Source organism: Sciurus vulgaris, assembly GCF_902686455.1.
Source record: "Sciurus vulgaris genome assembly, chromosome: 8".
Lineage (NCBI taxonomy): Eukaryota > Metazoa > Chordata > Mammalia > Rodentia > Sciuridae > Sciurus > Sciurus vulgaris.
This window is the reverse complement of record NC_136468.1, coordinates 99,383,985-99,399,387: the sequence shown is the minus strand read 5'-3', so window position 1 is coordinate 99,399,387 and position 15,403 is coordinate 99,383,985. Positions and strand designations below refer to the sequence as shown.

Here is a 15,403-nt window from a genome sequence, read left to right as displayed (position 1 = left end):
TAAATCCTAGGCAATTGAAAATGAAAAACCTAGATTTTGCATTTCTGTCATGCTATTCATGTTCTAAGGAGATGAATAAAGACTGCCAAGCCAATTGGGAAAAGATGAGAGATAAAAGAATTGATGTGGGTGGGCTGGGGTTGTGGCTCAGTGGTAGAGTGCTTGCCTAGCATGTGTGAGGCACTGGGTTCAGTTCTCAGCACTGCATATAAATAAATGAATAAAATAAAAAAATTCCATCAACAACTAAAAAATTTTAAAAAAAAAGAATTGATGTGGGAGAAGGGGAAGGATATAGGAATTAATACTTGAAATCGTCTTTAAGCATATTATCCTGTTTCTGGAGTCATGTTTTCTCATGAATGATCGAAAGGAGGTTGAAGATAGCCTGTATCACTATTTCCTCTATGGATGCAGACCTCTCACATCAAAAATACCAAACTCTTTGTGACCATCTACTTTACCATATTAACAGGATTCTTCTACCTGATAAATGAGAAAATTCATTTCAAAATAACTTAGAAAAAGAAAATTATATTGTCTCATGTACTAGGTAAGTATAAGTTACACTTAGATTCTTTGCAACTCGATCCAGTTGCTACTAGGGTGCTCTCTTTCCTTGCCATTCCTTAGCAGAGTTTGGCTTCATTATTTAATCAGGTTTTCCCCATACAAGCAAGATGAAGATGACTGTGAACAGCCCAGACTCACATTCTCATGACCCTCAGAGAAAGAAGCCATCTTCCACACTCATTCCTGCAAGAAAAGTATTTACCATGCACTTGGAGTTAAAAGTCCTTCCTTATGAGGAAGAATTACTGCCTAATAGGACAAATATTAAAATTAGCCCAACTTGCTTATATGCTCACCCTGAGGGCTAATTATTGTAAGTAATCACTGTGATTGTGCCCCACCAAAACACCCAGAGATCAAAGGAAATAAGGACTGAAAAAAGGTTCTAGAAAGTAGAAAACTAGAGCTGCACCCATCTATTTCACTTGCCTTATTATTTTCTTAGCATCAAAACTGTTGTCAAGACTTTTCAATTTGTAGGTTGTACCCCCATTGCAAATTATGAAATCAACTTAAATAGAGATCAAAACCTTGTACAATAGAATAGAATAAAACATTTTTTAAGATCAGTGTGCATCACTTATACTAAAGGTGTCAGTCATTTTTCTGTTGCTGTGACAAAATGCCTGAGAAAAATCAACTTGAAAGGAGGAAAAATTACTTTGGTTCACTGTTTCAGAGGTTTCAGTCTATGATTGCTTGGTCATTTTGCTTTTGATACGTAGTGAGGCAGAATGTCAAAGAGGGGAACGTGTTGTAGAGCAAAACTGCTCACCTCCTGGTAACCAGCAAGCAAAGAGAGAGAAGAAAGGACTGGGGATTCCAATATCTCCTTCAAGGGCACACACTCTATGGCCTAACTTTCTTGCACTAGGCCCTACCTCCTAAGAGTTCCACCATCTGCCAGTAACATCACAGGCTGGTAATCAAGCTTCGGACACATGAGCCTTTAGGGGACATTTAAGATTCAAAGTGTAACAAAAAGTATTATTTCATGGAAATTTTGTTTCATGTGTGTGTGTGTGTGTGTGTGTGTGTGTGTGTGTGTGTGTGTACTCTCTTGATACATATATTAATGATTTGGTTATGATGTAAAGTGAGTTTCTTATTAGGGGAAACAGTAAGTAAAATAAAACAAGACAAAACAAATGGAAACCTTTAAGATACACTGAGTTGATCTAATTAGCAGTAAGACCTTCAAGCACATTTAATTATTTTGAAGATGAAATTAATTCTACCCACTTTTTGAAGGAAACAACTCCTATTAAGAGGCTTAATTTTTCTCCATATTTAATGAACATCTGCCAATAGGTTTCTAAAGGTTGTGACCAGGAAAACAATGAAACAAAAACTTCCTATAGGCCTAACAATGAATGTCCACAGTTTGAATGTTCTAGAGTTAGTACTGTAAACTCAAAAACCAGGTCCTCAAGAGGCAGTTCACAGAGAAGGTTATAGAACCACCTAATAGCAAACTTTACCAGTGACTGTAAGAGCTGGAGAGAAAGCAGTCAGAGGTGATTGTCTTTCAGAAAAGCAGGACAGCAATTTACAAAGAATCCAGAAAACCAGTTCCAAGAATTAGGATTGTTTTGAGAGCTAAGTTATTTTTAAGTTATTTCATAACTTACAAATGGAATATATTTAGCAAAATAGTTATTTTTAGCATCAAATAATAACCCAGAAGGAGGAAGGACATTATCAAAGGCAATATTAGATGTGAAAGAAACGTGTTCAACTCAGAGTTAAATAATCATATATTTGTGGAATTGTACCCCTGTGGGTACACTTAAAAGAGCTGCAGTGTCCCAGGGTAGCAAATTCCTTTCCAAGAATAGGACCATCTATGTTCAAAAAAACAGTTATCATTTCATGGTAACCAATAACTTGAACTGCCTGAAATTCTCAGAAGTTTGCAACGAATCCAAATTTGAAATAGAAAGTATATTTACTTTTGAAGATATCAATAGGCAATTTTTATTTCTGTAGTTCAATAATGAATGACAGTTCTGAAATCTGAGGTTTTAGCAAACAAGTGTGGGAGTGGGGTAGGGAAACAAGTTAGGGGAGATTCTTTTAGGTGAATCAAAGTTCCAAATACTAGAAATAGTGGGACACATAAGGCAGAGCAAGTGACTCTACTGCTGGAGAAGAATGTGGAAGAGGGAGTGGTGGCATATGAAACTGGAGAGGTGGTGAATACAAATCAATTAGATTTTATCCCAAGAGCATTGGAGAGCCAGTGAAGGATTTTAGGCAGAGTTTTATAATCATGTATCTAATATAAAATATCACTCTGGCTGCAAAGTGAATAAGTGGAGAGAGATGGGGATGTAGGTAGAGAGACCAATTAGGAGGATGTTACAATGTTCTAGGTGAATTGAATTAATATAGGTGCCATGGGGATGGAGAGAAGGGTACACAGGGAGATGAAGGCTAAATCACAGAACTTGGTGACTTGTTGGGGTCTGGGAGTATGAAGGAAGGATGCATCAAGTACAACTCCGAGCTATCTGACTTGAACATTGCTATGATTTGGATTTTGTTTGTCATTCAAAGGTTCATGGGGTGGAAGCTAGTCCCCACCCCCAAAACAATATTGATGTGGTAGGTCCTAGTGGGCGATTATTATGGAGGTACCATCCTTAGAATAATAGGGTCTTGTGGGAGTGGATCAGGTCTCATGTGACTACATTAGTTCTTGAGAGAGTGGGTTGTTATAAAGCAAGCCACTCCATATGCTTGGTCCCTCCTGCTCACAGCTGGTTCTCTTTCTCTATGTTTTACCTTGTGACACAGCCAGGAGTACCTCACCAGACACCAGCACCATACTATTTGGATTTTTCAAGCATCAGAATTGTGAAGCAAAATAATCTTCTTTTCCTGATACATTGCCCACCCAGATATTCTGTTATAGCCACACAAAACAGACAGATAGGCATATCAGTGGTGCCAGTCATGGAGAAGGAAAACTCAGGGGGAAGAGATTTTAGAGCAAGATTATGAATTCAATTTGGGATATCTTCAAAAAGGGGAAGAGGAAAAGAGAAAAGATGATACTAAACTATGGCAGTAATCAATTTGAATCTCTGAATTTAGCTGAACATTCTCACACTATATATTTAGCTACTCTACATAGCTATTCTCACACTCAGCAGAATGGTCTCTTAACCTTTGGTTCACATGTTTACCCTCACTACATGCTAATTGTTAGATGAGTAACTACACCTCTGTAAATGAGTAATAGAAAACATGACTTTTAACAATATTCTAAATAAAATTACACAGTGATAATATACTGTTAATATTACTGTGTGAGAATCTTAGACATATTTCATGCATGAGTTCTAAGAATTTCACTGAGACTAGCCCAATTCACAGAATGCAGTATGTGCAAATATAAAAACGAGCCATTCTTGTAGGAGAAATGACTTTTTGGGTTGTAGACATACTCACTAAATGCATTGATTTTCCAGTAATTTGCTGCAATGTGCCAGTTGGAGCACAGCTTATAACTGTAGCTATTGAATCCTTTCCCAGGTATGAAACTACACCAGGTCTGCAAAGATTATCACTACTGAAGTCTGAATACTTTCTTCAATTCTGCAGTTTAGCATAAGTATCTTAGATAATGTGTGCACATTGTGGTCCAGAGTACAAACCTGGCTACATTTTAGATAATTAGAAAAAGAAAAACCTGTAATTTATTTCAGTTTGTTAGTAGAAGAGGAAAGATTTCCAACCATTAAAAGATTAGAACTCAAATATGATAGAAAGTCAATGCTCTGAGAATAGACCATGCCTTGTTTAGGAAGGGTTGTTTTGCAAAGTTGTATCTAATTCTTCATTGTTCAGTGCCTTATATCTTTCTGTCGAAATGCAGGAGACTTATCTCCAAACATGCCACCAAAGCAAGAGTAGAGTAATGCTTTTAATTCAAAAAATATTTATTATAACAAGACTACTCTGATGGCATTACAGGTAGGTTTTGAGTGGATGCCTGGTTGGTCTCGGGATTTTCCTGAACACTGTCCTTCATAGCCCTCTCACCTCCAGATCCACCAGAGATGGGAACCCGAGCTTAGTACTGTCTTAACCCAGTCTCTGAACCAGATAAATGAGCCAATATCCTTGCATTAAAATTTTTCCTGAACTTGAAACTATCTTTCAAAATGGCTCCTGGCCATGAATGTGGCTGATTGCTCATCTGAAATCTAGCAAAGAAGCATGGTGAAATCACTTACTGGCTGAAATTCAGCTAGCATTCAGAGAAGTCTGGCCTTTGTGAGTGCCACATGCAAGTAAGGGAACATATCAAGGAAAGGTGGGAGTGACAATTATATGCATCTTCCAAAGAGCAGAGAATTCAGTGCTGTTTCTATCTATTCTGAGATACCTTTCCTTAATCCCTCAGGTCTGGGAACCAAGACGGTTTCCCTGGTTACCAAAGCCCACTTACTAGAGCAAAGGGCAGGGAAGATATGACATAAAAATTGCTTAGAGGAGAAAGCCAGCTCTGTGTGCTTGTGTGTGCGTGTGTGTGCATGTGTGTGTGTGTGTGTACACATCATTTAGGGTTCTTTGACTGTTATCATCAGAAAACTAATTTGAACTTGTTTCACCAAAAACAGTTCCTATGATATCTAACATAATCCAAATATCAGGAAATAGTTTGATCTTTTTCATTCTTAATTCCAAAAATCTCAGGGAAAGGATAAATATGAATACACTGTATCCATAAGTAGAGGGACTTTGTAGGTACCATGTTGGTGGTGAGCCAGAGACATAGGTAGGTAAGTCCCAGGAAGAGTGCTGGACAGGTGATCCAATACATGTCTATCAAAACATATAATAAATACTTAAAGTGGAATTTCTGTATAACTAGGTTGTCACAGCTGTAACAAATAGGATTGGGATTGGGAAAACCAGGAGCAGCCTTAGTAGCCAGAGGCCTGTCACACATATTAACTGATGATAGGACACTGTTTTCTTTCTCCATGGTCAATCCTATCCAAAAGGCCTTTCCCCATTTTCATTTTCATGTGTCACCTGTACAATAAAGTCCAATGAAGTCCAGTGAAAAGAGGGGAGGTGTCTCCAGAAGGGAATCAGAAAGAAAGAGTAGAATCTGGCTTATGAGAACAGCAAGGCCAAACATCCCAGAGTGAAGAAGGATCTATAAGTACCAGACTGAGGGAAAGGCATGCATGACAGGAAGAGCACTTCAGATGGCCTGAAGAGTCATTTATAGGGTAGAGAAGTTCATGACATTAGCTGGGAGATATTTGTTCTTTTATTCTGGTATTACCACCTACATATTTTTTCTTGAGTAATTATTAAACCAGATAGAAATGCAATTGTCCTTTAGTTTCCACAGAGGATTGGTTCTAGGACCCTTATAGATACCAAAATCATCTGATATTTAAAGCTCTGTTTTAGACAACTTTTTCACTACTATAACCAAATGACCTGAAAATAACAATTTTAGAGGAGGAAAAGTTTATTTGGTGCACACGGTTTTAGAAGTCTCAATCCATAGATGTAAAACTCCATTGTTCTGGGCCCAAGGTAAGGGAAGAGTATGACAGAGGAATGCAGCTCAGAATGTGGTGTTGGGAAGCAGAGAGACTAAGCTTCACTCACCAGAGACAAAATATATACTCCAAAGGCACACCCCCAGAAGCTTACCTCTTCCAGACATACCCTACATGCCTACAGTTATCACAGTTAATCCCTTGAAGTGGATTAATGCACTGATTAGGTTAAGAGTCTCATAACCCAATCATTTCCCCTCTGAAATTTCTTACATTGTCTCTCACATGAGCTGTTGGGGGACATCTACATCTAAACTATAGCATGCTGTCCCTGGCCCCCAAAAGCTCATGCCCATTTCGCAATGCAAAATACATTGAGTCCATTTCCAATAGTTTCCACAGTCTTAGTTCAGGATTGTCCAAAAGTCCAAGTCCAAAGTCTCCTCTGAGAGTCAAAGCAAACTCTCAGCCTGAGCCCCAATAAAAATCAAAAGTAAGTTTCATATATTCAAATATAAAGGCACAGAATAAATATTTCTATTCCACAAGGGAGAGATAGGGGCATAGAAAGGAACGATGGGATCAAGACCAAAATCTATCTGGGCAAACAAGCCCTCCATGTCTAGCATCTGAGGCACATGACATCATAATTTGCTCTCCAAATGGCTTGTATAGCTCCAACCCTGTGATGGCCTTGCTGGTTGCAGCTCACTTGGTTTCTCTCTCTGCTTCCTGATTATCATGTCCTGAGCTGCCTTCCTCCTCCATATCCTTCCACATGCTGTTCTTTCTACTCTGGGCCCAAAGCAATGGAGTAAGCTGTCTGTGGACTGAGACCTCTGAAACCATGAGTGCCAAATGAACTTTTCCTCCTCTAAAATTGTTCTTGTTGGGTCTTTTGGTCACAGTGGTGAAAAAGTTGACTAAAAGAGTCCCTTACATAAAATGGCATAGTGTTTTCATATACTCTACATATACCTTCCTGTGTACTTTAAATCATCTCTCGATTGCTTATGATACTTAATACAGTATAAATGCTATGCACATAGTTGCTATACTATATTGTCTAAGGAAGAATCACAAGAAAAAGTCTGTATGTGTTCAGTACAGATGCAATTTATTTTCTTTTAAAAATATTCTGGATTCCAGGTTGGTTAAAACTGCAAGTGCAGAATCCCAGCTGTACCACATGAGAATCTAATGATAATTACCTAAAGCTGTGGGTCTGACTTCATTTTTGTGTGCAATGTCATCCAACTTGTGCATTTTGAACTTTTTTTTTCTTGTGTTCTCCACGGTTATGCTCTCTATATTAAAGAACAAGTCTTCCCTAGGAGTGGTCAAAGTCATTCCCTCCTTAAAGTAACAATTGAAACACTCTAAACCTAGTTTTTGGGTCAGAGTCTTGTAACTAAGGTTGCATTTTCCTGTACTAACAGTGTCATAAATGTTGGATAAGCTCCCTGGTTGTCACAATCCAGTCTTGCTAGTTCAATAAATGATGGGAGTACAGCAGAAACACAACAAGGACAACGACAACAACAACTATATATATATATATATATATATATATATATACAATTTATATATATATAATATATATATATATATATATATTATATATATATAAAAACCCTGTAACTTTGAGTGCTTTTTTGGTTTTGTAAAGAAATGTTTGAGATAAGTCCAAACTATTAAACCAACATCATAGTGTTTTTGCTTTATTTACTTACTTTAATTGCAACAATATTTTTCACTATTTTCACATCATGTATAGATTCAACTGTATTATAGATTGGATAGCCTTCTGGCTAAGAATCATGTATAATTACTATTTATATAAAAAAGTGACTATTAAGTTTTAATGAATTAATTTGCTAGCTCTGTTAAATTTTAAACATAATTGGGAACTACCTTTGCTTTCACTTAGTGTGACAAAACTTCCTTCTTTACTCTTCTTTTCGTTTTCAATTTTTCATGTTTTTATGTTTGCAGGATTCAAGATATATGAAAGAGAAAGGCTCTTCTTTGACAAACAAATCTTGAAGTTGAACTCTTGCTGAGAAATGGACCTTGCTTCACAAGTAATATTTGCTTCCAAAGGCAGGATGTGTTTAAGCATTTTGTTTCAAAATTCTGATTGAAAATGAAATATTTTCTATGAGATAACACATTTTCTTGGCACAGCTAAACACCTGGATCCTGAGCAGATTGAATTTATGTTTTAAGTTAAAAAATTAGTTTTGTGCTTTTCTGTCAAAAATATGAAAGAAGTTCAGTAAGTGGATTTCACATCAGCAGTCTATGTCTGGGGAAAACTCAAACAGATGGTCTTTGAAATATTAGTTAGTGAGACATATAATAGGAATCCAAAGGATGAATAAATTTTTTTCTCAGTTATTCAAAATCACCACATTGTAGTATTTAATAGTTTTTTTAAAAAGGCATCTCTTGATATTTACAAAGAACTTTCATGACAACTTCAAAGTTTTCAATAACCAAACTATTTTATTTCAGCATATTTTTCCAAGGAAGTATTTACAAGCCAGACAATGGTATGTTAACTAGATATATTTGATATATATCTAATTATATATCTAATTATATATTTTTAAATATAACAAAAGAATGATTGCATAAATTATGATTTTTCATAGAATGCAATAATAATATATACTACTAAAATGTTTTATTTTATAATGTTGTTGGAAAATGGTGTTGAAATGTACGTAAGAGAAGAAAGCAGATGGCAGTATGTAATGATGTGATTTTTGTTTGGGAAAAATCCTTTAAACACAGAGGAAGAAGGGAAAGGAAGAAGACTGGGGAGGGGAGAAGAAAAAACATACAGCAATGATGAAGCATTGTTGATAGCTTTTATTATATATATAATTTATATTTTCTAATTATATATATCATTAACATGCCTTTTTTTGTAATTAGGTACGTTTTGTAATTAGGTGTGGTGGCATGTGCCTGTAATCCCAGCAGCTCAGGAGGTTGAGGCAGGAAGATCTCAGGTTCCAAGTCAGCCTCAGCAACTTGGTGAGGCTGTAAGCAACCTACTGAGACCCTGTCTCAAAATAAAAAATAAAAATAAAAAGAGCTGGGATGTGCCTCAGTGGTTAATTTAATGCTTTTGCTCAGGGCTATAGTTTGTATTTTAAGTGTCTCCGAAAGGCACAGGTTTAAAGGATCATCCTCAGCAAGCACTATTGGGAGGTGATGGAAACTTCCAGAAGTGGAGGCGACCTAGAGGGAGGTTTTTGGATCATTTGGGGCATTGAAGGGGATAGGAGTACTGCCGGGGTCCAGCCCTAGCAGGGGTCGTAGTGGTCTCAGGTGATGGAGTAGGCGTTGGCAGAGTGGAGAACAAAGCAACACAAACTCAAGGAATGGATGCTAAGTTCTAAATTTTATTTTTCCCAGCCAGCTTTTTATATACATTAAAAGGTAGGCAGTTACACATGTTTTTTTCAGAACAGGAAAAGGTCACAAGGAGAAAAACAAAAATATTTTGTATAATCATTACTAGACTAGACAATGAAGTATTCTAATTATTCTAGTAATTGTTTACTTGTGATAACCTATAACTAAACAATAAGACATATTAATATTTAACTAATCATAAAGTTTAAAGCAAGCTCAGTAGGGCTGAATAAACATCAGTCATGTGACTACTCAGCGCTGTAGTTAATAAATGCTAGACATTTTAAGCTAATAAATATATGATATCATCTTATACTGTGTGAACTTAACATTGAGGAACACTTTATTTCTTCTGTTCCTGTTAATTCTTCCTGATGGGGTTAGAATTATTCGCCTACGTGTTTCAGGTCATCTGAGAGTAGTCAACAGGGGATCGGCAGCTAGAATCTGTTTTTGTATTTTCTCATAGCAATCTTGGTTACTCAGAGTTTCATAGCAAATGACTAAATCTGAGATTTCAGATTTCCTTTAGTAGTCTGATTTTTATGTTCTAACACTGGTTCTGTTAAGACCCCTATTTTCAGGGAAAACACATAAAATAATAGTAAATCTACACATATTAAGCAAGCAAGGAAGGAAAGCCCACAACCCAAATTCCCAATGAGATGAGACTTTGCAGACATCTTTATTACTCAGTGGAATCCTTGTCAAGAACTGAGGGTAGTTGCAGGTGGTGTAACAGGGTACCTTGGCCCCTTCCTCTTCCTCTCTTTTGCTCCCTGGTGATGAGATGAGGCGTTTGCTCTGCAGCATACTTCTGCCATACTGTGCTGCCCTGCCTCAGGCCCAAAAGCAATGGGATCAAACAACTGATCACGGACTAGGACCTACAAAACTGTGAGTCAGAATAACCCTATTCCATTTATAAACTGATTATCCTAGGCATGTTTTATAGTGATGCAAAGGAAGTTTCCCACAAGATGTATCTTGAAATGACATTTAGAACACTAGAAGGTAACAAGTTTCAGTGGGTACAATTTTTGTAACACTAAGTTGAAAAATAAACTGAGGATTTCCAATATTGTTAAAGGTAGCATTGTTATTATTTTTGCTATTCTGGAAAGTAAATTAAAGAAAGGCTAAGATTGGTGCTTGTAGTCAGTAGGATAATATGGCATAATTTTGCTTGTTACTGGCTATTAGGCTAAAATGGTAGCAATCTAAGAAGGAATGAAAGTTAAAGATTGGGGGAAATAAAAAGCCCTAAATAATTAAAGGGATATGAGGCAATTTTTTTTTAAACTTTAACTTTCCAGTTTCCTGAATTAAGAAATGTTATTTTTTAATGGAAAATATTAAGTCCATTCACATTGTTTAAAAATGAGATAAGGTTATTATTATGAATAAAAGGATATAATTTATTGAGTTAGTGTGTTAGCTTTTCATCACCATGAACAAAATACCTGACAACAACAGCTTAGAGGAGGAAAGATTTACTTTGTCTCATAGTTTCAGAGAATTCAGTCCATGGTCTGCTTGCTCCAAGGCAGAAACATTATGGCAGAAGGGCATGGCAGATGAAAACTGCTTAGCACAAGGCAATCAGGAGGGGCAGCAAGGGATGGCAGGGAGTGGGGGGAGTGGAGAGAGAGGGAGAAGCAAGAATATTATACAGACCCTTAGGTGTTCCCCCAGTGACCCACTTTCTCCAGCACACCTACCTTTTTACATTACCACCCTGTATAGTCCATTCAAATTATTAATCTATCATATGCATTAATCCATTGATGAAGTTACAGCTCTCCTATTCAACTATCACCCCCAAAGCCCCCTTCTGAACCTTGCTGCACTGGGATGATATTTTCAATACACAAGCTTTTGGGGGAACAATACAGATCCAAATCACAACAATTAGTAAACTGTTTCACATCTATAAAGCAAACTTATGAGGCAGATATGTAAAGCCAGTGAACCACTCTACCAATATAAGTCATTAGGCCTGGTTTCTGAAGTCCATTAACAAATTTAGGGTCTATAAACAGAATAAGAAGTTAAATCTTTACCTCCATAGCTTGCAGCTGGGCGAAGGTAAACTGATGATATGCATGAAAGAAGCAGGATTTAACATAGAAACAAGGACAGGATGGAAATTTTCCAAACTTTAATCTACATTCTTATTACCTGGAAATATTATTAAAATTCAGATATTGTTTAGCAGGTCTCTCAGAGTGCCCAGAATTATTCATTTCTAACAAGCTCCCTTGTGTCCTGTGGAGTGTACTTTGGGTTGCAGGAGGCTACAGGACCTCTTGGATAAGGAAAACCTAAACCCTTCACAGCTTGGAGGTCACATGTGCATTTCATCCTGTCCATAGACTCAGCATGAACCTGCTAGTCTCTAGCTGGTAGATTTCATCTTTCCATACCTGTGACTCTTTTTATTTTTTCAGTCTGTCCAAAAGGAAACAACAAATGATACAATGCTCATAATATCTCCTTATAATCAAGATAGTACACCGAATGGGGAATAGACCCAGACTCTGGGATGAATGAGTAGAGGAAAATCTGCAACAAACTTTGTTTGCCTCTTCAGTCAGTTTCACACCAACCTTTTTGAGAAAGAGTGTTTGAACATTCCTCATTTCAGAATGAAGACCAGGAGTGGATGAATGGTCTCCAGCTTTGCTTGTTTGGGCTGCCAGTGTGTGTTCTCCACTAAGAGGTCTTCCCAAACACAAGCTGTGTGGCAAATGAAAGGGATTGAGTCCTTTAGACAAGTTGTGAAGAAGACCCATCAAGGGAGCTCCAGTTGCCAAAACAGAATACAGCAAGTTCAACAAAGACATAGGGAAGCAACAGTCTTGGCAAGAGGCTGAATCACAGGAGATCCCTTCATTGAAGACTTTCAACTGGCCACCACCCCTAATTCTAATATCAACATAGGGCCAGGTTGCAGGCCTGGGAGAAAATGCAGCTCAGCTGGCCTCAGAGGCCAGGTGGGCTTAAGAGCCCTGGCAGTCTAGAAGGAGGAAGAGAGAAGTCAGGACCTGCCCAGGTTGTGGAATCCTCAAAAATTTAGAGACCACACACTGTTCTGGGGGAGAAAAATGGAATTTTGGGAGAACAACAACAACAACAAAAATCTTGTTCTGGATTTCAGTAGCAATTTTCTCAGTATTTAATCATTCTTTTTCTGGAAGTGCTGCTGCCTGACTTCTTACCAAAATAAAATTGAGCAATAAAACAAAAGCACCCTGGAGGAAAAACAGTGGTAATAATCTTTTTTTCTTTCCTTACCCTGATCATGGTCATTTCACCAAAGCAGAAGAGATTGCCAATTTGAAGAGGCTGTAGTCCTAGAAGTTTCTGGGTGAGTCCAGCTCATAATAGAAAAAGGGAAAAATGACAGTTTGTGAAAGAAAGAAAAGTACAAGAACCAGGCTTATTTATAGCCCCTGTGGAGAATGGACTGATGGATTCCATACCATCTTTGGTCTATACAAAGTTCTTTCTGGGACTTGGAGTTCATCAAGAGCAATGTTTGGTTCTGGGTTACTTTGTAATAGATGTGGGAAACTCTTGGATTGGGAAGGTTGATATTTAGGGTATTGGGTGCTTGCCTATGAATATCTAAATGCTTTGGGTGGGTCCACCTTCATTGCCTTGTGGCTGATTAGCAGATGGGAAGATTGACCCCAGCAAGGTCTGGAGGAGGTTTGGGTCCTTGGGAAAGATGACATCACTCTGGCTTCTGGGTCAATGAGGAGTCATGGGTCAAGCAAGTGACAGGTAGAGACCTGGAGAAGTCAGAGTTAATGTGGCATAGGGAATCAAAAAGCATAATGAAGCATCCTCCACAATTTGCCATCTATGATGACTTCTGCTATTTAACAACTTCTCAAGTGAATGGAAAGCAGAAAAATGCCTGTCTTTGGATAAGATACTGCAGATTCTTGAGAAGTAGGAAAAAGAGTTCATAATGTCCAGAAACATGGAGAGGGGAATCAGTTTTTCCCCAAGATCAAAGTAATAGAGTGACTGAGTGCAGTGTACACAACCTGTGATCCCAGCGGCTTAGGAGGCTGAGGAGGATTGGGAGTTCAAAGCCAGCCTCAGCAAAAAGAAGGTGCTAAGCAACTCAGTGTGACCCTGTCTCTAAGTCAAATACAAAATAGGGCTGGGGATGTGGCTCAGTGGTTGAGTGCCCCTGAGTTCAATCCCCCTGTATCAAAAAAAAAAAAAAAAAAAAAAAAGTATTACAGTGATTTTACAGATTTTACCAAGGGCAAGTTTATATTCTTATCTTTAATATTTATCTATAGGTGGTACTTAAAAAATTAACAAACAATAGCAATTTTTTTCAGTGTTCATACGTCAGAAGATGTCAACTTAAAGCAGCAAGCAGTAGGAGCTAAATGTTGTAGTATAACTTGTTATCTAACTCTCCGTTGCAAATATCACTTAATATTCACTTAAAACACTTTTTTAAAAGCAAGGGCAACACTTTTAGACTAATCATCATTTTATAATTACAGCGTCTTTGGCAGCAGAAAAAAAGAACAAATTTTAACCCTAGTTCAGCCTCTTGACAGCTGTGGGACCACAGAGCTACAAGGTTCTACAAATGGGGTTAATGGCAGGGATTTCTCGGAGGATTAAATGAGATAATTCATTTAAAGCTCTAAACCCACGGTCTGATATATAAGAAGTGCTTAGTAAATATGATAATAACCAAAGAAACTAGAACAACAATAAAATAAATCATAGCATTAACAATGGTTGTGTTCAGATTCTCCAAAGCAGGACTCCGCTGAATTTGCAGAGCTTGAGGCCAAATCAGTTTTCCAAGCGAAGATGCGCTGGCCAAGCTCGGGAGCGGCTAGAACTACATTTCCCAGCAGGCCTGGAGGACAGCATCGGGTTTTTTCTCTCATTTCCGGGTCTGTCATGTGACTCTTCGGCGGCACCATGGCGGAAGCAGAAGATCAGGTAAAGGCTGCAAGTGCTAGTTCAGGGCACTAGGGACCGGGAGACGAGAGTGAGGTGATAGAGGGCGTGGAGTGGGGCGTGTTGGTCTGTTGGAGATTGAGGCGGACCCCGGCAGGGCATGGAAGGGTGGCGAAAGTTCCTTTAAGGGAGCAGAGTGCAGGGGTGGCCGCCTGTCCCAGTGAGGGCTCCTGGTCCCGGGTGAAGCGCGCCGACACAGCCCGGCGTTTGGCAGGCGATCTAGCCGTGGGCCTATTCTCTGTGGCCTGTGTGCCATAAAATTTTAGTATAATGGCAGACCCGGCTGCCTCAAGTGCCTGTGGGAGGCATAAGAGATGTTTTGAGGCCAGGTGACTGAAATTTAAATTGCTTTCCACCCGAATAATACAGTGAAAGGTGGGAGAGAGTAGATGATGTTTTGTATATACTGGATTCAGGTACAGAGTTGAGGCATTATTGCAGTGCAGCAGGGATTAAGGGAACAAAAATGCCCAGGCATACCTAGTAACAAATGCTTCTGGAGCAAAAATGGCTAGGCTCCAAAGCTAGTTCCTATTCTTTTTAAATGTGTGACTTTCAGCAATTTGACTTTCAAATATACGGTGGAGATAATAATTGCACCCTCCTTAGAACGTAGGTTAAGATGAAATGAGTTATTACACAAAGTTAAAGTGCTTAGAACTGTTGGGCTCAGTGAAGTGGGATTATTTGTTGTCTGCAGTGACATCAGATGGCAATGTCCAATCAACACCTGGCAACGTGGTGCTGGAGTTTTGGGTATTTACTAATGATGAGAATATGCATTATTTTCATTTAACAACAGTGGTGTGCACACATTAGATTAAAAGACAAAATCAAAATGACAAAAAAAAGATGACGAC

The 15,403-nt window shown here is 38.2% G+C and overlaps 1 protein-coding gene across 2 annotated transcripts in view; it reads left to right on the top strand.

Moving 5' to 3' along the window:
* The first annotated feature begins 14,475 nt into the window (after positions 1–14,475).
* Positions 14,476–15,403, top strand: part of VPS41 (VPS41 subunit of HOPS complex) — a 161,762-nt gene continuing 160,834 nt past the window's right edge. The window contains exon 1 of one of the 2 annotated variants that reach the window (XM_079151749.1): positions 14,476–14,525. In XM_079151749.1, coding sequence (XP_079007875.1) covers positions 14,505–14,525 — 21 coding nt within the window. In that variant the 5' untranslated portion in view covers positions 14,476–14,504. The remainder of the gene's footprint in view (positions 14,526–15,403) is intronic. The other variant, XM_079151750.1, reaches the window with a different exon arrangement.